The sequence below is a fragment of the Convolutriloba macropyga genome, unplaced genomic scaffold (genome assembly GCF_964194025.1).
Source record: "Convolutriloba macropyga unplaced genomic scaffold, txConMacr16.3 SCAFFOLD_2974, whole genome shotgun sequence".
NCBI classification, from domain to species: Eukaryota; Metazoa; Xenacoelomorpha; order Acoela; family Convolutidae; genus Convolutriloba; species Convolutriloba macropyga.
The window spans coordinates 1-27,112 of NW_027450511.1; the positions used below are offsets into that span (position 1 = coordinate 1).

At 34.4% G+C, this 27,112-nt stretch overlaps 1 protein-coding gene across 1 annotated transcript; it reads left to right on the top strand.

Annotated features, from left to right (window-relative positions):
- Positions 1-2,197: 2,197 nt before the first annotated feature.
- On the top strand, positions 2,198-27,112 carry LOC142355961 (uncharacterized; the record flags this gene model as incomplete). The annotated part of the gene is made up of 3 exons (XM_075407961.1): positions 2,198-2,375; positions 25,547-25,687; positions 26,958-27,112. Coding segments are annotated over exons 1-3 (366 nt in total), but the record flags the coding sequence as incomplete, so codon positions are not given.

A 27,112-nucleotide genomic window follows, 5' to 3' on the forward strand; every position in this document is an offset into this window, starting at 1 on the left:
TTTCTTCATCGAGCGCTATTCCAACGATATCGTGAATGGCAACTATGCGTCATAATTTTAGGATAAAAATCATTTTGTTCAAATGATTTCTCCATCGAATCCATATATATATATATATATATATATATAAATACAAATATATAAATATATAAATATATATATATATATATATATATATATATATATATATGTGTGTGATTGTGTGTTAGTGTTTGTGCGTGTGGTTGTACCTTCTTTCTCGCTGTTTTTTTGTTTTGTATGATTTTTATTCAGCAGATTGAAGTTGCCCGGGTTGAAGTTTCTTTGATTTCATACAATGATCATATATGATTCCATACTGTCCATACTTGATTTCTTAGTACAATCTTAGTATGAAACCAAAGAATTCTTATATGATCCTTGTATGATTACCAAGAAATCATATATGATCCTAGTACGATTACAAAGAGTCGTACATATTTTTTTTGAAAATCTTGAACACTTTATATTTTTTGTTTTTATTCGGTAGGGCATCACCTATATGATACCCCGGCATCACATTGTGATCCGCCAAAAAGACCCCAACGTACAATATCAATTGCAAGTTGGGCACAAAGAAAAGGAGTTAACCCAAATAAACAACAAATTTTTTGACACAATCTGAAGCCAGTTTATACATATAAATGCTCACTTATAAAACAAAATTAATCAAGAAAAAAATTGGATATCACGTCAAGTTAATACGTTTAAACCACAAAGTTATTCTTTTAGCGCACACAAAGAAAGAATTAAATGTGGATTGCAAATGCGATATAATAATTTAATAAGTCCTCTGACTACATATACGAGAATTTGTGGCACCAGTCAAGGAATTATGTGTCATATATGACCTTGCATGAAATTCAAGAAATTTTTTTCAACTTCAATGGAAGATCAAAATTTTACAGTTTTTAGTCTTTGAATTTTTTTGTATGATCCTTGTATGATTTCTAGGAAATCATATATGGTCATTGTATGACTACCAAGAATTCATACAAATCTTATATGACCTAGTATGATTACTAAAAATCATATATGACTTAGCACGAAATCACAGAAAGTTGTATGATCGTTGACCCGGGTGTTTTCACGCAGGACATTGATTTTCAAGATCCTGCTTCAATGACATTTGGCCAATTCTTGAACTTTTAATATATATAAAAAAGGAAAGTGATGAAAAGTTAGCCTTCGGATTAGCTAATGGCGGCTAATAGAATTGGTTATTTCGCATGTTGGAATGCTTCTTAACACGGAAGATACTAAAAACTTGGTAATTTTTGTTTGAAGAAGTTCGAAAGCCACAGGCAACTTTATTGAACAAAAAATCTTCAGAAACAAATCGTAAAGTATTATAGTACTATTGGATTGCAATTCTATACTCAACATAAAGATAAATCGCGATTCAACTTTATATAAACTTAACTATAAGTTAAATCGTATATAGTCCTTGTTGACAAATTTTCAGTCCAAAACAAGATGAGTCGTTATTGAAGAGAGGACTTCTCTTTTACGAGAGCATAATTTTCATCTTACAGAGTAATGTGTGCCACTTTTATCACTTTGCTTTGATTCTTTTTAAATCGATTTAGTGTTTAATTGTAGGCTCTCGCTCGAGCGCTATTCCGACAATATCTTGGAAGGCAACTTTATAAATTTGAGGATATATAATAGTTTGGTTCAAATGATTTCTCCTTAGACACTGGGTCTTTTCTTACCAAAGATTTTTTTATTCATCTGAAGCCTTTTGGTTGATAATTAATATCTATGTACGCAAAAACAAGATCTCGGCTAAATTTTAAACTCAGAAAGAAACGTTCAAAGCAAATGACCAAGTTTTTGGAGTGACGATTACGATTAAATACAACAACTAAACGTAGATAGATGATTGAGAGGGTATCTTTTCACAAGTATATGTCAATGTCATTTTGAACCAACAATTTGCGGAAACCGTATCTTCACATTCAGTTCCATAATTGGACGGTGAATGGCAATCATTGCGGCAAATTGAAAACGGGGGCTTCTGAGACCAGGGTAACTTTTGTGGGGCAAGAGACAAGGTCAGATTAGGGCTATCTGTCGGTTCTATTCCTATGCATTTGCATATGCTCGTTAAACGTTAAGAAATATATAAGTTTCTCTCTACAATACGATGGGCAAACAGTTTGTGTGTACTCTTCAAACTCAAGATTTGTTCAAATTGCTTGGCTTCAAATGAAGTTCAATTCACAAGTAAAGTCTTTATCTTAATTCATAAACGAGTGAAGGCTGAGGTTCAAAATTATAATTGATGGAAGATGGCGAAAGGAAGGAAGATAGAGCTGAATTTGTTCAGCCGTCTGTCTCAATCAACTTTTCAAGTAAGTCTTGCCCGGATAGACAGCACTTATTTTCTCAATTACCTTAAGATAAGGTCCCAGGCCCAAATTCGAGGTGTCCAGACAAATATGAACGCACCAGCTGGTGTAAAGCGTACAAAATCAAAATGGGTCTTCATTAAAACACTTTCAGATGAGATTGCGCTAAACAGAACCCAAGTAGCTGAGGTCTCAGAGCAAAGCTGCTCAGACCGTCTTCAAGTGCATTAACACACAGTAGTAGTAAGGTGTGTTACTGGGCACGAAACGGGGGGGGCATTTGGGTGTTACTGGGTTTGCTACGGGGGTGACACAAAATTTTTTTTTAATTTTATGTAATTTTTCAGCGTTTTGGTTAGCCAAACGCCAAAAAACTACAAAAATCGAAAAAAAAATCTCAGGAACACCCAAATGTCCTACCTCCATTGCGCGCCCAGTAAGACACATTTTTTGACCTCTTTTGTCCATTTTCGACGTTTTTGGCGGGATTGGTTTGTTTTGGACGTTATTTGGGAAGTAGCACTGCTGTTTTAGTTTTTGTCATCATGTCATCAACTCAGTTTGGGTCGTCAACTCATTTAAAGCTGCAATCTGAAATTTAAAAATATTCAGTCCAAATATGTAGTACAAAATCCGAGTGCTCTTATTGTCAAGACTTGGATTTCAGGGAATATATATTAAAAAACAGGGCAAACATGATTATATGGATTGATATACCCGCTCATAAGTTTTAGAGAGCAAAGCAGCTCCTTTTAGTTCAATCTGCTATTTTATCAAATTTCTGACGTTTTGCTGGGATTCGTTTGTTTTGGATGTTAGTTGGGAAGTAGCACTGCTGTTTTAGAGGTTGTCATCTTGTCAACAACCCAGTTGAGCCATATCAATGCAAAAATAATTAAAAAAGAGATTTTTTTTGAAATAAAAACATGCGCCGAGTTTTAGTTCTCAAGGATAATTTTTTGTTGACTTGATCTCAATTGGTCATCATCGGAAAAAATTTGAAAAATTTTGTTAAAAATTGAAAGTTTTCTAGTATTAAAAATCTGTGAAATGAATTTTGCACCAGATTTCAGGTCTGAAAGATGATTTTTTTGATGACCTCATCTCACCTGGTCATCATTGAAAAATTCAATGATTTTGGACTAGTCCAGTTAACCTTGTTATTTTTTCAGTATAAAAAATTTTTATCAAATCTTATCATAAAACTAGGGTAATCAATCGCGGCTTACTAACTAGTTGAGAACAAAAAATGTGGACTGTTTGTTGAATTCCTAATGTCTTTTGCCATCAACCAGTCTGCTCAAAGCTTCAATTCACAATTTACTAGATCAAGCATAGAATAAAATATAGTAATGAGCAAGGAGGTGAGTGGTTGCTGCTGCTGTTGTTGTTAGAACTATCATAGTCACCAATCTTTTCTTAGAGTTGTTTTATACTATGACTAACTACTATAGCCATTACGAATAGTCGTTTCACAAGAGTAATTGTCGTTTTTGATTGTGAATTGACAGCCGGTCGACAAAGAAGGTCAAGAAAATATTTCTGAATAATATTGCATTTTAAGCTGTCTGCTTTGGTTGGTTATTGTTATTATGGTTTAAAACAGTTTTTAGTAAAGTAATAGAGCAGACACATACGAAGTTGTCTGGGTTTCAGTTGGAGTTTGATTTGTAGACAAACTATGTCAGTGGTTAACGATTATTCCTTCTTCGATTTCCTCACAATTTTACCTGCACAAAAAAACGTTATGTAGTTGCCTGTGTAAACATTTTCTACTATGCTACAAATATTAAGGCAATATATCATCTTTTATGTCTTGTGACTTAACTAGCAGATTCATTTTATTTGGATGAAAACTTATATACTACTAGCAATGAACATTTGTCAAAATTAAATTAAAACTTTGATATCTGAAGATAATTTGCAACATTAGTACTTTATGAAGATTGAGCTAATGCAATACAAAAGATTAGAAGTGTTTGATTTTCTTAATTGACTCATTTAAAGTTTACGCTTTTTTGAAGTAAGACAAGAACTGACAGGCTGCATTTCACGACCGTTGGTTGCCATAAGCCTTATATATTTGGGTGTTTTGATAACACTTGTTGTTGTTGCTGTAGAGCGTATTGAATTTTCAAAGCTGATGGTTGTTGAATCTGGATTTTCAATAATAGGTGGGATTTTCCAATAAGTGTCAACAACTTTCAGGTCCTGCCAATATTTTTTTTGAAAAATTATTTCTTCAACATCGTATCATAGAAAATTCCTCTTATGTCATCTCCCAGAACGTCGATTCAAAACACTTTACGAGTATAACCAGCTACATAGTCGGTAGTATATTGTGCTCCCTTAAGTGAAGTGCTTCCAAATCAAAGAGACTGAAAAAATTCAAGAATAACAACAGGTAATACCATGTGTTTCATAGTTCTCCATTCTTTCACCTGGAAACTCCTGATGAACAATACCAATATTCTTTTTTTAGTTTAGTATGCAATTATTTGAGTACCGGTAGATATTTTTTCCACTATGACTGTAATGGGAAACATTTTAGGAATTCATTGACAACTACTTCTGTTTTCACACTTATAAGTAGACTTGAATGATTTTTTGGAGACTTGTAAATATACCGACAAAAGACACCATTCGAAAAATAGTATGATAAGAGAAGTTACTAAGTATTACAGTTAATGTAATCTGAGCAGTCCGTAATCTGAGTTATCAGAGCGCCAAATTATATAATTACACTTGTTGGTAATTAAGACAGAATATAAAAACTAAAAAGAGAAATTTAAAGGATCTGGTTTGAGCCCTAAATTTAATACTGTTCTAAAGGCGTCGCGCTACTAAACTAAGAAAGGTTTGTGCTCTATTAAAATCAAATGACAAGCATAGACAAGCAGAAATATTCTTCAGTATCTGTAATTCTCTAATTTTTCAGTTTCGATCGATTTTAACTATCTCAGTATGCATCTGGATAAATGAAATGTTTGCATAAACTGTTTAAAAACTATCCATGAGAAGTATTTGTTATTAGCCAAAAGTTACTCAATGAATTCAACGAGACTGAATTAAGTTTTAGCAGCAAGTGAATACTTCAGTCGAAAGTAACTTTTTGATTATTAGAATGCTTTAAAACGTCGGCCATACGGAGGAATTATAGGAATAGATGACTCTTCTTCAGATTCAAACCTAATCGACTAAAAATTTCTACAACAAATGTTATTTTGCCTAACGTTATTGAGCATGGCATCTATGAGCTCTACATTGAAAAACCCGGCTACTAATACACGCTGCCCTGGAAGGTTAACAGTTGCTTTAATGAACAAGTGACTGGAATTCTGTTTTTTTATGATAAAGTTTTTACTCAAAAATATTTCACTTGTTCGAATGTTAAGCAGTAAAACATTTGTGTTGTACCTTGAAGATTTCTGTCAAAGAAACGGAAAATTTCATTGCTAAAGAGTTGGTTGTTACGCAAAGATGATTACATCAATTGTGTTTCATTTTCTCCACCGTTAAAATTTTTTGATTCGACAAATCTGCAGAAAACTTCAATTATTTTTGGGTATCCAAAATTTTGCGTAGCTTGGACTGGAATTGTGAAAACTATACTTACATTTATGTGACACAAATTAACCAAAGCATTCGCTTGGGAAACTTGAGAGCGGTTTATCACTCAAGGTTTGGAAAAGGCTCATTTTTTATCGGAATTTCTCAATTTTCCATTAGTCGAATTGAATACTCCTGATTGTCCTAATGTATCTTACAGTTTTTTTGTACAGTAAACTGTGGAATTGTCGCTGAACGCAAGGTCGCAGCCTCAACAAGCATTGTGCACTAGAAACAAACTTGTTTTGGCTTTGATAGGTTGACCAATAGCAGAGGAATTGACGAGAGCGGAAGCTATCTTGACACCGAAATCGACTACTTGCGGCTTGATCACGAAAGAGGGGACACTGAACCTTTCCATTTGCATGGGCGAAACGATAAATAGTGTTACTCAATTTTGTCCGAAAAAATTTAGGGTGTCATTGACAGAGGATAAATTTCCTCCGCCTTCACACTTGGTTTTCTACATCGAACCTTTTATTCAGTGGAGGAAACAAAATGTCGCATTGTCAACGAATGGTCTTGCATAGAGAATTTCTAGAGATGTCGAAACATCCAACTTGTGAAGCAGTGGACAAAAAAAGATGAAATGGTGCCTGAACAGATTCAGGAACACGTAAACACGGACAAGGTGAAAAAAATTATGTACTGTGGAAAAACTATATAATTTACCTGAGAACCTGCGTGCTTAATGGTGGACATGAATCAATTTTTGAGTGATTATAAATGTTTTCAACTGTTCAATGTAAAAAAAAGTGCAATAAATTATTAGTTTAAACTCATTTTTGTTATGACGAAACAGGTAACAGTTGATCAAGTTGTTCGAGAGACTTTTTTGAGAAACAGTAGTGTCAAATCTTATTAAAAATTCTAAAACAGGATAAAGATACAACGGTTAAAAGTTGCATTTTTTGAATGGTTTTAATTTTGATGCTAATATTTGCTTACATTGTGAAGTTGACTGTGCTAAAACCATTTTAAGAGAAAACATCAAAATCCATTGAATTTAATTGGATATATCTGAACAAACCCTCGATTAAGAATAAACTTATCTCTACAAGTGACAAGATTTTTTTGCCCGTCGTGGTGGGTCCATCGGGTTGGGTTAAACGAAATAGCAGGACACATCTTTAATCCAAAGTACACAAAGATTTTTTTCCTCTAATACGAAATACAATCAATGTGCTCAAAAGTTGACCAGTATTAAAATTTTGTTTTAAAAAAACACATATTTAAAGTTGTTGCAAATTATTCAAAATTGTTTATTTACCTTTGCAAGAAAATTTATAATGACAAAAAAATTGTTCAAGCTAGCTGCCGCCAGTCAGCACAAGAACATCAACATTATTTATTTGAAACACAATTTTCACCAGCAAAGCAAATAGTTACGAACAATAGATTTGAATACAACTCATGTCATTTTGCTCAAAACACCACATGACGTTCAGCAAGTTTACTTTCTCTGTAAGCAATTGAACCTTACTAATTTTTGGAAAATTGTTATGAAATAGCAACAAGAGAAACATCTGGACACTTATTGATTGATCTCCACTAAAAAACGTCTGACTGTCTACGATTTTGCTCAAACATTGACAAACCTAGACCACCGGTGTTCTACGAAACTTCATACAATGCCGATATAACTCAAATATCAAATGAGAGAGAAAAAAATTTTTATACTGAAGCGATTGGTACTTTTATCTGATCCTGAGTTGTGGAAATTTCTTTCTACTTCTGATCGAAATTTTATACTGGTACTGTGTGAATGATTTGCAACAACATCAGAGGACATGTCAAAATTCAGATTGGTAATTTTCAGCAAAATGGGAACGTTTTCAAAAGTGTTCTTCGTAAAAAGATTTTGGTTGAAAAAAAAAGACTGCTACTACTCACAAAAGTCATTTTTATTTGGTTCGGCTCATAATACAATTTTGCTATCAGTATTTGGATCAATCATAAAAGAGGAGAAAATATCAACTGCCGAGGAGGTACTTTTAATTCCCAAAAATTTCGAATCAATCCGAATCAATCATACCAAATCCAGGTCTGATAAGATACTGACGTTAAAAACAAATCACAAAAGCTGTCAATTATAATTAGAATGCAATTCAAGGATTACAATGAAGAAAGGAACACAGATCAATAAAAAACTGTCGGAACAAGAATCTGGTGCTATTGTTGTTGACAAAAATTGGTTCGGAAGTTCGAATAAACGGGCAGTACAGGTCTTGAAAACATTTTCATTTCATTTGCCTCGCTCAAATTTCTTAATAAGAAGAACATTGTAGATCTAATCAAAAAGTCTAATTGTGTGTTCATTGGTGAAAACAAGAAATTACTCAATGACAGCAGTTCAACTGACATAAAGGCATTCGGTTTCTTGTACAATTGACAGCAACCAACAATTAAACTTGACAGTCCTGATTGTTTTGAATTATTAAAAGCAATACAAACAAAAGAGGAAAAAGTAATTGGCAGCAATGCTGAAACTTTGATCTGGGAAAATTTTCCAGAAGCAGCCACAAAAAAAGTAGCGAGATTAGAGAAACAAAAGTGTTCAAGATTTCAAAAGCCCCAAAAACAGGACTAACAGAAGCAACCACAATCCAGCAGTACACGGCTCACCGTAGACGAAAGCAGCAGTGACACTGACGAAAAACGGAGGAAGTTTTCGCAACTCCGTACGAAGGAAGTGTACAGATGAAAAAAACTTTGAGAATCTTACGATCATTGAAGATAAATTGCAGCAGTCGACGCACACAAAAGTACCGTTTGGACGCTTTCAAAATTAACAAAAAAATTAAGATTTCACAAGCAATTTAACCAGAAATTAACCTATCGAATGAAATAGTTTCTAGCGAACAAGAATACTCACACAAATTATAAAGGGCTGCGGAAAACTTTTTTCACGTTCAAAAGTTATTGCATGTGACATTGATGAAATTTGGTCTCTTCATTTGGCACACTTGGACAAAATTTTAAAACAAAACGCATGTGATATGTGCTTATTGATTGCTGTTGACTGTATTTCAAGTGATCTACAAGTTGGACCACTCAAATCAAGATATACAACGAGGACATCGGAATCCTTGAAACAATAGTCAAAACACAAGCAGCCGAAAACTGGAACTGGAACAGAGATTAAGGGAGAATTGGGTGGATACTGGAACAGAGTTTAATTGGGTGGATGCTGGAACAGAGTATAAGGGAGATTGCAAAACACTTTGTCCCAGGAGAGATATTATATATTAACAAATTTTCAGCAAAGAAATATCTATTTTTCTTGAAGGGAACTTTCGCTCTTTAAATAACTTTTTTTACAAGTATCTGGAAGGCAAATGGACATATTCAAACATCTCTCAATTGAAAAATTTTGTACAAACAGTAAATTCAGGCGTCAACCGTGTAACCAAAGTAGCTCCGAACAAATTTACCAAAACACTTTCCCTATCTGTTATCATTAAACACTATTCCGTTCGAGAAATTATTTAGTTGACCAATTTTTCGAATTGGTGATTTTGTTAGAAAATCACAAGTTGATTTTCCGTTCATAAAAGGTTATAAACCGACAATTATCAACAGACTGTTTGTAAATTGCGATATTTCAACGATAAACTCTGCAAGATAAAGCGTGATTGTTTTCAATCATGATCCATTCAGTGGTAAGTATTATCAGTTGGAATTATTTAGAATTGCAGTCAATAGCCAAGCGTTCACAAATTATGATTGAGATCAGCATACATTTAGTTTCATTAGCTTCCATAAGCATCTTTCCGGCTAAAACTTTGGTCAATTTCAAAACTTTTTCAATTGAATAAATCCGCCAGAAAGCTGATCTGAGAGAGGCTTTGAGTGAAATTAGGTTCCCATCGAGAATCAACAAAATTAGTAGCGCTCAAATCACAATGTATTCCTGTGAAGGTAACAAAAACCATCAGAGAAGTATTCCATCTCCAGCAGTCTAAAACCCATACAAAAGAGAGACAGTCTACATCTATGCTGAAAGCTATGAGAACTTGGGATAACTGATAAAAGTCATCGAAACAGCGACTGGACTAACAAAAATCAGTCATCAGTTCAATAAAATCACAGGCGTTTTCGTCTTGTTCTTTGGCAAAAATGAAGAATTACTTTTTGTGGCAAATACCAAGTTTTTTGGGCTTTGGAGGAATCAAAGATGACTCAGGCACTCATATTCGCTATAAAACGATAGATTTGTTTAGCAATTTGGTAATGACTGACCGAGGAGCGAAAACTTTTTTCGCCGATTACTCTTTTAATCTGCTTGCACAAAAACAACTGATATATGTATACAGTACAAAAATTGAGTATCAGCATCATGCCTACACAAAAAATCCGCTGATTCGTGTCATTGATTTTAATCGTTGCCTGAAAAACGGTACCCTTTTTGAAATCGAAGCAACGAATAGAATAGTTTTAAGCAATTTGAAATAAATGAAATTGTTATCAAACATTTTTCAGTGTATTGAGGTTCAGTTGAGAACCAAACTTGTTTATTAGTCACTTTTACACAAACGGGAGAAGTTATTCTGACTTTGAAATTCAAAGATTTTTTTATAAATTGAGAACCAAACTTGTTTATTAGTCACTTTTACACAAACGGGAGAAGTTATTCTGACTTCTCAACAACAATCTTACCATCAACAACAATCAATTTCGCCCAAGTGCTTTGGCACACGTGGACAAATTTCTAAAACAAATCGCAGGGGTTATGTACTTATTGATTGCTGTTGACTGTCTTTCAAATTATCTACGAGTTGAACCGCTCAAATCAAGATATACAACATCGACATCGGAATCCTTGAAGCAGTAGTCTAAACACAAGCAGCCGAAAAAAATTGGCTGCATACTGGAACAGAGTTTAAGGGAGATTGCAAAACTATTTTTCTGAGGCGGGATATTATAAGTTAACAAATTTTCAGCAAACAGAATCTGCTTTGCTGAAGGGAACATTCACTCTTTCAATAAATTTTTATCAAAGTATCTGGAAGGCAAATGGACATATTCAAACATCTCTCAAATGAAAAACAAATTGTACAAACAGTAAACTCAAGCATCAACCAAGTAACCAAAGGTGCTCCGAACAAATTTACCAAAACGCTTCCCCTATCTATTATCATTAAACACCATTCCGTCCGAGAAATTAGTTAGTTGACCAGTTTTTCGAATTAGTAATTTTGTTGAAATATCACAAAGTGATTTTCCGTTCATAAAAAGTTATAAACAAACATTTATCAACGAAGTGCTGGAAAATTGCGATATTCCGACGATAAGCCCTGCAAGAAAAAAACAAATTGTTTCAATCAGGATCCAATCAGTGGTAAGTTCTATCAGTTGGAATTATTTAGAATTGCAGTCAATAGCCAAGCGTTCACAAATCATGATTGAGATCAGCATACGTTTAGTTTCATTAGCTTCCATAAGCATCTTTCCGGAGAATACTTTGGTCAATTTTAAAACTTTTTCAAATGAATAAATCCGCCAGAAAGCTGATTAGAGAGAGTTTTTGAGTGAAATTAAGTTCCCATTGAGAATCAACCAGGTTAATAGCGCTCAAATCACAATGTATTCCCAAGAAGGAAACAAAAACCTCCAGAGAAATATTCCATCTCCAGCAGTCTAAAAACCATACAAAAGAAAGAAAGTCTACATCTATGCTGGGAGCTATGAGAACTTGGGATAACTGATAAAAGCCATCAAAAAAGTGACTGGACTAAAAAAAATTCAGTCATCAATTCAAAAAAAATCACAGGTTTTTTCGTCTTTTTCTTTGGCAAAAATGAAGAATTACTTTTCCTGGCAAATACCAAGCATTTTCAGCTTTGGAGGAATCAAAGATGACTCAGGCACTCAAATTGGCTATGAAACGATAGATTTGTTGGACAATTTGTCAATGAGTGACGGAGAAGCAAAAACTTTGTTCGCCGATTATCCTTTTGATCTGCTTGCTCAAAAACAACTGATATAATCACACAGTACAATAATTGAGTATCAGCAGCATGCGGACACAAAAAACCGCTGATTCTTGTAATTATTTCAAATCGGTGACTGAAATACGGTACACTTTTTGAAATCAAAGAATAGTTTTTAGCAATTTAAAAAAAAACAAAATGTTGTCAAACATTTTTCAGTGTAATGAAATTCAGTTAAGATAAAAACTAACTCTTTACCTTTGCAGGAAAGAGAAAAATAGTTCTGACTTTAAACTTTAAAAAAAAATTATAAATGGAAGCTTACTATCAACAAAAATCAGTTTCGCCATCATTTGCATGACACTATCGTCAACGAGGTAGTGGATTCGGGGCTTTAGAAGCTGGAATTGGTAGGGCGGCCACACGGATAGCTAATAAGTTTTTTTGGCGCATAGCCAAATTGATTGGAAGAGAACTGTTTGTACAGGCAGCAAAAGAGATTGTTGACGTTGTCGCGAAAAAGAAGATCTCTAAAGCACTGAAGCACTGGAATAAACATTTAGCAAACGGTATAAAACCAGTCGGTGGCTCACGAGCCCGAACTGGCCGTGTTCATGGTGGCAATGTTCATCAAAAAAACAGAGCAGTCCATTCAAATCACAAAAAATCATTCAAAAGAACAACCGTTACTGAGATATCGATCTCTTTTCTTTTCTAAAGTGAAAAATGAATACTAATTTACTGCCAGCAGAAGCAACACGCACAACTCTTGACTTATTTCAGAAGCAGCCTCTCCTTGTCACCATTGACAATGCATTTGCACCAAAGGTTAGTCCATCCTGTTCACCAAATGGTCCAATGCTGGTGTTCGAAGTTGTTAGCGACAGGGAAAACTATATGGAATCGCAAAATTTTTACGTGAAATACAATTCAAAATCACGAGAACCAATGACTCTGATTTGGGAACTGACGCAGAGGCAGCAAACACATATTTGCCGTATTTTATCAAAAACGCTCTACACTCTCTGTTTTCAGAGCGTACAGTCTAAGTAAACGTTGTTAAATTGTCAAATACAAACGCCAACTACGCACACGAGGCGTTCAAGTTTTCATCCGGAAGAACAGCCAAGAAAACTCTGCTAGTTTGTCAATGCTATTATTATGAAGATGCACTGGCTTAAATTAATGGAGATGACACCAAGTCTACTGATGTTGCTGCACTAAAAGCTTTAGTTGCTGACTCTCTGGAATGTTTTCTCCTTGGAAAACCGGCCAGTGATATATTGACCAGTGACAACTATCTTTTCAGTGGTGTAACCTTATGCATCTCCTACGAAAGGCCTCCTTCAGAAGGTCTCTAAACCATTGTATCGTCATATACGGACGTCATAAACAAATCTTTACGTGCGCAAAATGATCGGGGCTTATCATGTGTTGTCTGCGATTGAAAAACTTTACTTGAACACCTGCTGTCTGTTGATACACGGAGGTGTTGCCGAGAACTTCTGTTGCCATTGCTGGCTTTCGCAGTTGGAGTCCAGAAGACATCTACTCCAAAGAACCTGTTTGAAGAATTATTAATAAAACGTCAACATTTCTTTACCATTTAGGAACTAACAGAAAGAACCCTTTCCATTACCAGACATTCAATTTGAATGAAATAGTGATTTATCGAAATGAAATTCTGGCTGTAGCAAAACCTATTTCAAACACCTCAAATCAATGTGTCTACTTCAAGGCGCTTAAGGCTCTAGAATGTCTTAATAAATGTGGTCATGGCATTCCCCAGGGCGATTATCCAAATCACTTTGTTTTGGCCGTTGACCTTCCTCATTACAAGAGGATTCAACCGATTTCATTCATCTTGAATTATCAAATTGTTCAGTTTCAGTGAAGCTCACTGAAACTGAATCCGGGTGGAGCGAAGTTGAAATCTTTAGTTAAATTTTGAAGAAAAAATTACAAAAAACTCAATTATTACACATTTCGATTATGAATCAAAGTGTCTCTGCAAGTGAAAAAATTTTATAGTCTTGATGGTTCCTTCGGGTTGTGGCAAAAACAAATCTTATTTTCAGAAAAAACAGCAGGACACACCTTTTATCCAAAGTACAAAAAATATTATTTTTCTCTCCCAAGAAATGCAATCAATATATTCAAAAGCTGACCAGCATTCGAACATTTTTTAAAAAGACACACACATTTAGAGTTTTTGCAAATTACTGAAAAATTTTTGCTTATCTTTGCGAGAAATGTTTTGATAAAAAAATTCGCTCGAGAAAAGTTAGGGTGTTATTGAAACAGGATAAATTTCCTCCACCTACACACTTGGTTTTCTACTTCGAATTTTTTATTTAGTGAAGATAACAAAATGTTGGATTGTCAACGCATAGTCTTGCAACGGAAATTTCTACAGATATAGAAACATCCAACCTGCTGAGAAGCAGACAAAAAAGTTGAAATGGTGCCTGAACGTATCCAGGAACACGTAAACACGGACAAGGTGAAAATTATGTACTACGGAAAAACTACATAATTTATTAGAGAACTTGCTTGTTTAATGGTGGACTTGAATGATATTTTGAGTGATAATGACTGTTTTCAACTGTTCGAAGTAAAAATGTACAATAAAGTATTAGTTCTTACTCATTTTTGTTGTGATGGAACAAGTAACAGTTAATAAGTTGTTCGAGAAATTGTTTTCGAGAAAAAGTATTGACAAATCTCATTATAAATTCTCTAAAAGGATAAAGATACAACGGCTGGAAGTTGCATTTTTTCGAATGATTGTAGTTTTGATGCAGATAGTTGTTAACATTGTGAAGTTGACTGTGCTAAAACCAACTTGTGACAAAAAATCAAAATTCAATGAGTTAAATTAGATATATTTTAACAAATCCTCGATTATGAATAAAATTATCTCTACAGGTGACAAATATTTCATGGCCGTGATTGGTCCATCGGATTGGGGTAAAGCTAATTTAGTCTTCAGAATAATGGCAGGACACACCTTTTATCCAAAGTTAAAAAAAAATGTTTTTCTTTAATTTGAATTGCAATCGATGTACTCAAAAAATGACTAGCATTCAAACATTGTTTTGCAAAAAAATCGCTAATTTAAAAATGTTGCAAATTATTGAAAAATGTTTGTTTATATTTCGAAAAATGCCGCCGGTCGACACGAGAACATCAATGTTGTTTATTTGAAACACAATTTTTACCAACAAAGTAAATGGTTGCGAACAATAGATTTGAAATAAAATGATATGATTTTTTCGAATCACCACATGACGTTCAGCAAGTTGAGTTTCTCGGTTAGCAAGTGAACATTACCATTTTTTTTGAAAATTTAAAATGATTTAGCAACAAGAGCAACCCTTGGACACTTATAGGTTGATCTCCACTAAAAAACTTCTGACTGTCTACAATTGTGCTCAAACATAACAGCATCTGGAAGAACGGTGTTCTAGAAACCTTCACACAATGCTTTTTTAACTCATATATCAAATGAAAGAGAAAGAATTCTTTATACTGAAGCAATTGGTACTTTTATCTGATCCTGAGTGGTGGAAATATTTTCGCACTTCTGATGAAAATGTAATTGATATTGTGTGAATGACTTTGCAACGTCATCAGAGGACATGTGAAAGTTCAGATCAATAATTTTGTGCAAGTTGGGTATTTGTTCAAGAGTGTTCTTCGTAAGAGGTTTCGGATGAAAAAATACCAATACTACCCACAAAAAGGTTTTTGATTTGTTTCGGCTCGTAATACATTTGTGCTACCAGTATTTGGGTCAATAATAAAAGAGGAGAAAATATCAACCGTGGAGGATCTTTTTTTAATTCCTGAAAATTGTTTATGAAAATCAACCATAGCAAACCCAGGTCTAATAAGATCCTGACGTTAAGCACCAATCGAAAAAGCTGTCAACTATAAACAGAATGCAATTAAAAGAACACAGATTTTTATAAAAAAAAAACTGTCAGAACAAAACTCCGGTGCTTTTGTTCTTAACCGAGTCAAAAGTTCAAATAGATGGGCAGTACAAGTCCTGAAAACATTATCATCTCCTTTGCCTCATTCAAAAATCTCAAAGTGTGAACATATCGTAGATCTAATTAAAAATTCTAATTGTATGCTCATTGATGAAGACGAAAAGCTATTCATTGACAGCAGTTCAATTGACATAAATGGATTCGCAATCTTGTACAATAAACAGTTGTACAATTTGATCTTGTACTATGCTGTACTTGTACAATTTCTGATTATTTTGAAATATTAAAAGTGTTACAAAGAAAAGAGGGACAAGTAATTAACAGCAAAGCTAACAAATACGATCTGGGAAAGTTCTCCAGAAGCGGCAACAAAAATAGTCGCGAACAAAATACAGAAAGAAAAGCGTTCAAAGTTTCAAAAGCCTCAAAAAGAGGACCAACAGAAGCAGCAGCAGTTCAGCAGAACACTACTCACAGATGGAAATTTTACGACGAGTAAAAAAGATGCTGCAGTCGATGTACGCAAAAAAATCAGCTGCATTTGGAAGCTTTGAAAATTTCCAAAAAGTCCGAATTTGCAGCCTCGCAAAGAAAAACCGTTTCTAGCGAACAAGAATGCTCACACAAAAAACAAACAGTTTTTAAATGTTTTGCGCATTTGAAAGTTTTGCATGTGACGTTGATGATAACTGGTCGCTTGATTTGGCAAAAGTGGACAAAACAAAACGAAGTTGTTATGTACTTATTGATTGCTGTTGACTGTTTTTCACGTTATCTACGTGTTGAACAACTCATATCAAAATAAACAACGACGACATCTGAAACTTTCGAACAATTGATTAAACACATACGGCCAAAAATTTGGGTGCATACTGGAACAGAGTTTAAGGGAGACGTCAAAACACTTTGACAGAAAAGAATTGTTATAATTTTTCGTATTTGCAGCGAAAAAAATTTGCTTTTGCTGAAGGGATCATCCATTCTTTGATAAATCATTTTTACAAGGATCTGGATGAAAAATGGACATATTCAAACAACTCTCAGCTGAAAAATTTTTGTGCAAACAATATACTCACGCATCAACCGTGTAACCAAATACAAAGTCACCAAAAAAGACGTTCCCCATCTGTTATCATTAAAAACAATTGCGTCTGAGTAACTAGTTAATCGACCAAAATTTTGAAATGGTGATTGTTTTAGAATATCAAAAGTAAATTTACAGTCAGCAAAGGTTATAAACAGACATTTACCAACGAAGTTTTTTGCAATTTGCTACATTCCAACAGTAAATCCTGCAACAAACAGCCTAATTGTTTCGAATTAGTATCCAATCAGCGGTAAGTTCTTTCAGTTGGAATTAGAGAGAATTTCAGGCAAAAGCCAAGCGTTCACAAAGCAGGGTTCAGTTCGCCATACATTTCGATACATCAGCTTCGATGAGCACCTTTCAAGTGAATAGTTTGGCCAGCTTTAAAAACTCTTTAAATGAAAAATCAGCAAAGGAGGTGACTGGAGAGTAGCTCTGAGTGAAATTACGTTCCCAACCAGAATCAACCCGGATAATAGCAACACGATTACCCCTTTGATCTGCTTGCAGGAAAACAACTGATATTTGTATACAGTATAATAATTGAGTATCAGCATATTGGGGACACAAAAACTCCGCTGATTCATGTCATTGTTTCAAATCAATGCCTGAAAAACGCTAGCCTTTTTGAAATCTAACCGACGAAAAGAATAGTTTTTTATCAATTTGAATTATAAAAAATTGTTGTCAAACAATTCTCAGTGTTTTGAGGTTCAGTTGAAAACCAAAATTGGCAATTTAGTCACTTTTACAGGAACAGAAAAGATCATTTCGACTTTAAATTTTAAAGAATTTAATGAAATGGAAGTATACTCTCAACAACCATCAATTTCATTATAATTTGCAGGGCACTATCGTAAACGAGGTAGTAGGTTCGGTGCTTTAGCATATGGAATTGGTAGGGCGGCCACACCATTAGCTAAAAAGTTTTTTTTGGCACGTTGCTGAAGAGATTGGAAGAGAACTGTTTGTGCAGGCAGCAAAAGAGATTGTTGACGTTGTCTTGAAAAAGAAGATCTCTAAAGCACTGAAGCACTGGAAACAGAAAAGTGAAAAAAAAAACAGAGCAGTCCATTAAAATCACAAAAAATCATTCAAAGAGAACAACCGTTACTGAGAACTCGATCTCTTTTCTTTTGTAAAGTGAAAAACTAATTTACTGCCAGCAGAAGCAACACGCACAACTCTTGACTTATTTGAGAATCAGCCTCTCCTTGTCACCATTGACAATGCATTTGCACCAAAAGCTAGTCCATCCTGTTCACCAAATGGTCCAATGCTGGTGTTCGAAGTTGTTAGCGACAGGGGAAAACTATATGGAATAGCAAAACTTTTACGTGAAATACAATTCAAAATCACGAGAACCAATGACTCTGATTTGGCCCGTTGCTGAAGAGATTGGACGAGAACTGTTTGTGCAGGCATCAAAAGAGGTGGTTGAAGTCATCGCCAAAATGAGGAGTCCTAGGAAGCACTCAAATCAAATTTTTGCAAAAGGGTAAAGAAACACGTCGTGGTGTCAATCTTCATAGCCAACAGAAACGGAGCAGTCCTTTCAAATCCCAAAAAGTCATTTAGAGAAAACAACCGCTACTGAGAAGTCGGTCAGATTTTTTTTCCAAAGTGACAATTGAATACTATTTGAAAATAAATGCGAAATTGCAAGAACCAATGCCGCTGATCTGAGAGCTGACACTGACGCAACAAACACATATTTGCCGTGTTTTATCAATAACGCTCTACGATTTCTGTTTTAAGAGTGTACAGTCTAAGCAAATGGTATTAAACTGTCATATAAAATTGGCAACTACGCACACAAGGCTTTCATAGAAACAAAGTTTTTATCCGGAAGAACTGTCAAGAACACTTGGTTAGTTTGTCTCGGCTTTTATGATGAAGATGCACCGGACAAAAATGATGGAGCTGACAACAAGTCTACTGATGTTGCTGCAATTAATTTGAACTTTTTCTTCAGTAACAATTGTTTTCATAAATTAGTTGCATTTTTTCTTCGAAGCTAGATGGCTTTGTTTTTTTTGTTGAAAAAATTGTATGAACTATTTAATTGAAATCGAAAGTTGATTTTTACACTACCATTATTAACATTCAGGGAGAGTATGTTTAACAGAAAAGTGCTGCTTAAGAACTGTTCTGATAGATACATAAAAAACCGGTTCAAAGTAGAAGTGGGACATGAACATTCTCTTTACAGTCTCTAGTTCCAAAACAATTGGAAGCGGTTGGTTAGAGCTATGTGTATCTAGCTAATTTTGGTTATTATAATTGACTGCTTGCTCCAATTTCTCAAAAATTTCACCAGGAAGAGTGACGTTGACAGACTGTGATTCGTGCAGTAGAAGTCTGAAGCATTTGTATAGGTAAGAAATTGAATAGTGCTTTTGAGCAATTTTTCCTAAAGTCTCTGTTACTTGATCGAAAGCTGCAATAACATGATAATTCTACATGCAATTGTTACAATCATGCAAACTGTAAGCAAAACTGTTGTTGATTTCTTTTGAAACAAATATTGGCTCAGTTCTGCAGATAAAATATTAAAATTTCTTTCGAAACTTTCAGACAAACTCAGCTGCTGCTTCAAGCACAGCCTCAACCATTACTAAAGTGTGTTGCTCTTTAATGTGTGTCGCTCTCGAAACTTTATTTTGATTTCTTATTTGATCGACCAACAAAATGTGTTGATTTAATTCTATTCGTATCCAACGAGAAAGCAAATTGATAACGTGGTTTTCTTCCCGTTGTCTTTTTCTGTCCTATCTTGTAGATTCTCCGGATTGTCTAGGGTTCAGCTACTCACAGAGTGAATTGCAGATTTGAGTTAATTGTTCAAACTCAGCCCAAGATAGCGTAAACCCCTGGTTGAAAATAAAAGCTGTTTCTTTGTTATTTAAATTGATTTTTAGTCTTGGATTTGATCAGAGAGTTATCACTTTTGAAAAAATGTACCGACATATATGTTCTAGTAGAGTAGTAAGTTTCTACACAAGCAACTATATGATGTACTTATTAAGTAATATGGTAATATCGTGAGCAAATTTGAAAAAGTAACAATCGTTAACCACTTACATAGTTAAATTACAAATCAAACTCCGACTGAAACACAAACAATTTTTAGGTGTGTACTTTTTCATTCTACAAATATTGTATTAAACTTTAATAACAACACGACCCAATGCGGACAGTTGAATATATAACCTTTATCAGAAATAATTCATTGACACTGTTTGTCGATCGGTCGTCCAATCACAATTGAATACTACAAACACTCGTCTGAAAAGACTTTTGACAATGACTATAGTAGTATGTCATAGTATACAGTTATTTCTAAAAATAGTTTGGTGACTCAGATAGCTCTAACAACAACAACAGCGACTATTAAACTCCTTACTTTTTAATATATTTTGTTCTTACGCTTGATCAATTAAATTGTAAAGCGAAGATTTGAGCAGACAGAATGATGGCAACCGACAGAAGAAATGGAACAAGCAATCAACATTTTTCTTGTTCTCAACTACTTAGAAAGGCTTGATTGATTACCAATCTTAATGATATGATTTGATATGATTTTTATATACTGAGGAAATAACAAGATTAACGTTTGGACTACTACAAAAACTTTGAATTTTCTTAAAAGTTATCCAAGTTTGTTTTCCGATGGCGATGTTCATCAGATAAGATGGTTTCCACAAAAATTTAACTTTCGTACCTGAAAGCGGGTAAAAAAATGCCTTTCACACAAATTTAATAATTCAATATATTTAAATTCGTATCCAAAGAAAAAGCAAATTGATAACGTGATTTTCTTCCCGTTGTCTTATTCTGTCCTATCTTGTAGATTCTTAGGGTTGTCTAGGGTTCAGCTACTCACAGAGTGAATTGCAGCTTTGAGTTAATTGTTCAAACTCAACCTAAGATAGCGTAAAGCTCTGGTTGAAAATGAAAGCTGTTTCTTTGTTATTTAGATTGATTTTTGGTCTTGGATTTGATCAGAGAGTTATCACTTTTGAAAAATTGTACCGACATATATGTTCAAGTAGAGTAGTAAAATTCTACAAAAGCAACTATATGATGTATTTATTCGGTAATATGGTAATATCGTGAGCAAATTCGAAAAAGTAACAATCGTTAACCACTTACATAGTTAAATTACAAATCAAACTCCGACTGAAACACAAACAATTTTTAGGTGTGTGCTTTTTCATTCTACAAATATTGTTTTAAACTTTAATAACAACACCACCCAATGCGGACAGTTGAATATATAAGCTTATTTAGAAATAATTCATTTACACTGTTTGTCGATCGGTCGTCCAATCAAAATCGAATACTACAAACACTCGTCTGAAAAGGCTTTCGACAATGACTATAGTAGTATGTCATAGTATACAGTTATTTCTAAAAATAGTTTGGTGACTCAGATATCTCTAACAACAACAACAGCGACCATTAAACTCCTTACTTTTTACTATATTTTGTTCATACGCTGGATCAATTAAATTGTAAAATGAAGATTTGAGCAGACAGATTAATGGCAACCGACAGAAGAAATGGAACAAGTAATCAACATTTTTTGTGTTCTCAACTACTTAAAAAGTCTTGATTGATTACCAATCTTAATGGTGTGATTTGATATGAATTTTAAATACTGAGGAAATATTAAGGTTAACGTTTGGACTACTTGAATTTTCTTAAAAGTTATCCAAGTTTGTTTTCCGATGGCGATGTTCATCAGAGAAGATGGGTTCCACAAAAAGTTAGCTTTCGTACCTGAAAGCGCCAAAAAAACTGCCTATCACACAAATTTAATACTTCAATACTTTTAAATTCTGCCAAATTTTTACATGTTTTTTATGATGAGGCTCACCAGGTGAAACTAGGTCAACAAAAATTATCTTTGAGGCCTGAAACCCGGTGCGAAATGCGTTTCATGCAAATTTGAATCTTTTCACTCAAAATTTTTTTTCATTTAAATTTTTCATTTTTTATCTTTCTTTTGCAGTGATGGGGCTCAACTGTGTTGATGACTGCACTTCCTTTCAACGTTTATTTGAAATCGCAAGAAACATTTTAGAAGTAAATGACAGCTGCCAAAGTGGAAAAGGAAGTTGAATCTATGCAAGAGGTAGGAGGTTCAAACCCGTGTATGGAAGTGTCTCTTCTGTAAGAATACCGAGAACGCAGTGAAAACAAATATATTCTCTGAAACCCACGTTTTGTCAATATGAGCACTCAGTTTTTGTACTACATTTTCGGAGTAAATAATTTTTATTTTCAGATTGCAGCTTTTTTAAATTGAGGTCCCACTTCAATGCAGCCCTTTTTCCTGTCACCTGAAAAAATTTTCAAGGGAATAAATTCGCAATTGCGAACTTCCTATTGTTTAGTTTTCTTTCATTTTCTTTCATTTTATCTTTCTTCTAGTTCACAGCGCTTTTCTTCCATTTTCATTGAACAAATTTTCATATTAGAAAACGCGGTGCTTTTTTGTAAGAAATGCCGTGAATGCAGTAAATGCGGTGGAATCCAAAAACATTTCTCCACATTTCGGCGCATTTCATAAAAAAAGTTATTGCAAAATTCACCGCATTTCTTACAAAAATTTTCCGCATTTGTTTTCCCACTTTTACTTAAATTCACAAAAGACATTATAGAAGGAAGTGACAGTCGGCGCAATGAAATCAGAAGTTTAATCCATGCAGGAGATAGGAGGTTTAAACCCGTGTATGGCAGTGTCTCTTCTGTACGAATACCGAGAACGCAGTGAATTTAAATAATTCGCGGCGATTCACCACCTTCACCGCACAAAGACGTAAGAAATACGCGGTGAAATTCTTTTTTTCACCGTTTTTCTTACGAAATTTCACCGCCAAAACTTGTCCCGGGTTTTTTGCAACTTTACAAACCAGATAGAGGTCTTTGGCTGAATTTTGTAAGAAATGCGGTGAATGCTGTGATTTTTTGTAAAAAAAAAAACGCGGTTATTGCGGTGAAAAAAAGTATTTCCCGGCATTTCTCCGCATTTCTTACAATAATTCACCGCATTTGTTTTCCAACGTTTACTTAAATTCACAAGTAATGCAGGAGGAAAGAGGTGCAATTCCGTGCTTGGAAGAGTTTTTTTGTAAAAATACCAAAAACGTGAAGAAAATAAATAATGCGTTTCAGACAACTTTATCTCTTCAAAATTTTTTTCTTTTGCGAAAGTTTTTCAAAGTTTCTCTCGATGATGAGTCCCGTCAGGTGAGATGAGGTCAACGAAAAAATTATTTTTGAGACCCAAAACCCGGGGTCAAAGGAAATTTATGCAATTTTAAGTCTTCAAAATTCTCATTCTTTTTCATTTTTTTTGCATTGATGAAGCTCAACTGGGTTAATGACAAGATGACAACCTCTAAAACAGCAGTACTACTTCCCAACGAACATCCAAAACAAACGAATCCCACCAAAACGTCAGAAATTTGATAAAATAGCAAATTTGGAACTGAAAGGAGCTGCTTTCAAATCACAACAAAATGTCAATTACTGTTGTGAAATGACTATCGGTAATGGCTATCGTAGTTAGTCATATTATAAAACAATTTTAAGAAAAGATTGGTGACTATGGTAGTTCTAACAACAACAAAAACAACAGCAACCACTCACCTCCTTGCTTATTACTTTATTTTGTTCTTATGCTTGATCAAGTAAATTGTGAATTGAGGCTTTGAGCAGACTGGTTGATGGCAAGAGACATAAGGAATACAATAAACAGTCCACATTTTTTGTTCTCAACTAGTTAGTAAGCCGCGATTGACTACCCTAGTTTTGTGATATGATTTGATATAAATTTTATATACTGAAAAATAACAAGATTAACGGGACTAGTCCAAAATCTTTGAATTTTCTCAAAAAATTTAGGTTGTTTCAATGATGACCAGGTGAGATGAGGTCCTCAAAAAATCATCTTTCAGACCTGAAATCTGGTGCAAAATACATTTCACCCAATTTTAATACTACAAAACTTTCAATCTTTTACAAAATTTTTCGAAGTTTTTTCGATGATGACCAATTGAGATCAAGTCAACAAAAAATCATCCTTGAGACCTAAAACTCGGCGCACGTTTTTATTTCAAAACTTTTTTTATATATTTTTTTGCATTGATGAGGCTTAACTGGGTTGATGACAAGATGACAACCTCTAAAACAGCAGTACTACTTCCCAACTAACATCCAAAACGAAACAATTTTACGAAGGAGGTCAGAAAATTGATAATATAGGAGCTTTTAAACCAAAAGGAGCTGCTTTGCGCTCTGAAAATTATGAGCTTGTATATCAATCCTTATAATCATGTTTTAATATATTCCATGAAACCCAAGTTTTGTCAATATGAGCACTCAGTTTTTGTACTACATTTTCGGACTAAAAAATTTTTATTTTGAGGTTGCAGCTTTTTGCAGATTTCTAACAGATACCAAAAATCAACCCAATTTTTCATTTATTTTTGCGAAGTTAAATTGACGTCCCACTTCAATGCAGCCCTTTTTCCCGTCACCGGAAAAAATTTTCAAGGGAATAAATTCGCAATTGCGAACTTCCTATTGTTTAGTTTTCTTTCATTTTCTTTCATTTTATCTTTCTTCTAGTTCACAGCGCTTTTCTTCCATTTTTTCGGAACAAATTTTCATATTAGAAAATGCGGTGCTTTTTTGTAAGAAATGCCGTGAATGCAGTGAATGCGGTGAAATCCAAAAACAATTCTCCACATTTCAGCGCATTTCTTACAAAAATTTATTGCAAAATTCACCGCATTTCTTACAAAAATTTTCCGCAATTGTTTTCCCACCTTTACTTAAACTCACAAGACATTATAGAAGTAAGTGACAGTTGGCGCAATGAAATAAGAAGTTGAATCCATGCAAGAGATAGGAGGTTTAAACCCGTGTATGGCAGTGTCTCTTCTGTACGAATACCGAGAACGCAGTGAATTTGAATAATTCGCGGCGATTCACCACATTCACCGCAAAAAGACGTAAGAAATACACGGTGAAATTCTTTTTTTCACCGTTTTTCTTACGAAATTTCACCGCCAAAACTTGACCCGGGTTTTTTGCAACTTTACAAACCAGGTCGAGGTTTTTGGCTGAATTTTTGTAAGAAATGCGGTGAATGCTGTGATTTTTTGTAAAAAAAAACGCGGTTATTGCGGTGAAAAAAAGTATTTCACGGCATTTCTCCGCATTTCTTACAAAAATTCACCGCATTTGTTTTCCAACGTTTACTTAAATTCACGAGTAATGTCGTTCAAGAAAGTGAAATTTTGGGCAGTGGAATGAGAAGTTGAATCCATGCAGGAGGTAAGAGGTTCGATCCCGTGTACGGAAGAGTCTTTTTTGTAAGAATACCGAGAACGTGATGAAAATAAAAAATTCACCGCGATTCACCGCATTTTATACGAAAAATCATTGCCAAAACTCGGCCCAGGAATGGGGTTCTGAGAATTAATTGAATTATATATAATGTCAGCTAGGGACCTGTCAATATGTTTTCAGACGAGGATGAGAAGGACTTGCATGTGGAATCAGCCCACGTGACTCGCTGTTTATACTACCCCATCTATGGAGACCCCCTAAGCAGCAACACCGCTTCCCCTCTTCTCACATCCTCAAGGTCAACCAATCAACAGAATACAGGTTAGAACAAACTGAACTGCTCATCAGCAAGGTTGGGTGGAGTGTCAGGGTTTTGCTTATTTGGAAAGTAAGCCATTTTTCAGAAACCGGAAGAATCTTCTCTTCATTTTTTAAACTTTAGTTCATCAAGGTCCGTGGAAATAGTTTACCAATGTTATAACATTGGCAAGCTATTTCCACGGACCTTGATGAACTAAAGTGTTCGTTCAAAACTTCGTTATAATAATAAATTTGTTTTCAGTACAAATAAAGTAATCTTCAGTTTATACCAAATTACTGTTGAGAAGCTTCGTACTGAACAAATGCTATAGGATGAGGCAATTTTGCCTGTTGGAGCACCGTTTCAGAGCTGTTCAAATTCAGTTTCGCCATAGGGCAATCATTCATTTTACTATAATAAAATATATTTTTAAAAAAAAACACGAAAAAACAGAAATTAGGATTGAGAAATCTTTATTGGTACCCTAATTCTCCTTGTTTAAAATACAGAACAAAAAAAAAACAGAGAATAAAGTGTACTTGGTATTGAGTTTAGGTACTTGGTATTGAGTTTTTTTTACCAAAACAGTTTTCAGAATCAAAATAGTTGTCTAGGAACGAGTGGAGCTCCTTTGTCAGTATTTTTGAAGCTTTTTAAAGTTTTCATTATGGATATCAAAATGGGCTAGGTTATCGAAGAATATTCATAATCGAACAGAAATTAATTTTCGTTTTCTGTTTATTAATTTTTTTTGTAGTTTTTTTAAGGTATTGTTTTGATTCTCCGATTTGTCGCGAATGATCGGTCGATTTCTCTATTAGATAAACGAGTTGATAGTTTCAAGTCTAAAAACATGTCCAAATTTTGTGCACAACTTGTAGAAAATACATGGGATGTTCTCTATTCAAAACTCCCAGAAACACGTGTGGTGTCCATTCCGTTTCATCTGTATGGAAGTTTCCGATTAGGTTGCGCTACATTAATATCCGCATATTCGCAGAGTGAAATTTTTTTGATTGGTTCCCATTGTAGCAAGATGAGGGTATACGTTATATGTTAGGGCTATAATTGGAAAGACCTTAAAAGTTTTCTAGGTCTAGATTGTTTTAACACTAATATTTTTACACTGATTTAGTCTGGAATCAGAAAAACAGTTTTTCTTTATTTGACAATGAAATGTCTAAAAGATGAGGGGGGGGGGGGGGGGGGGGGGACTGAAAATCTATGACACTGAGCTGAGTGTTGCAGTCCAATATGAGCTCCTCGTTGAACTGTGAATGAATATTTCAGCCGGAGGCATGGGCAATTTCACATCTCGCAACAAGTATCTCACTCGAGTGACATTGAGGCAGTTTGAGGATGCAGCCAATGCCATGTACAACTGTCCCATTGGATGGATCATGTGGTTGTCCCAAATGGATAAAAGAGATGTTCGGAAACAAATG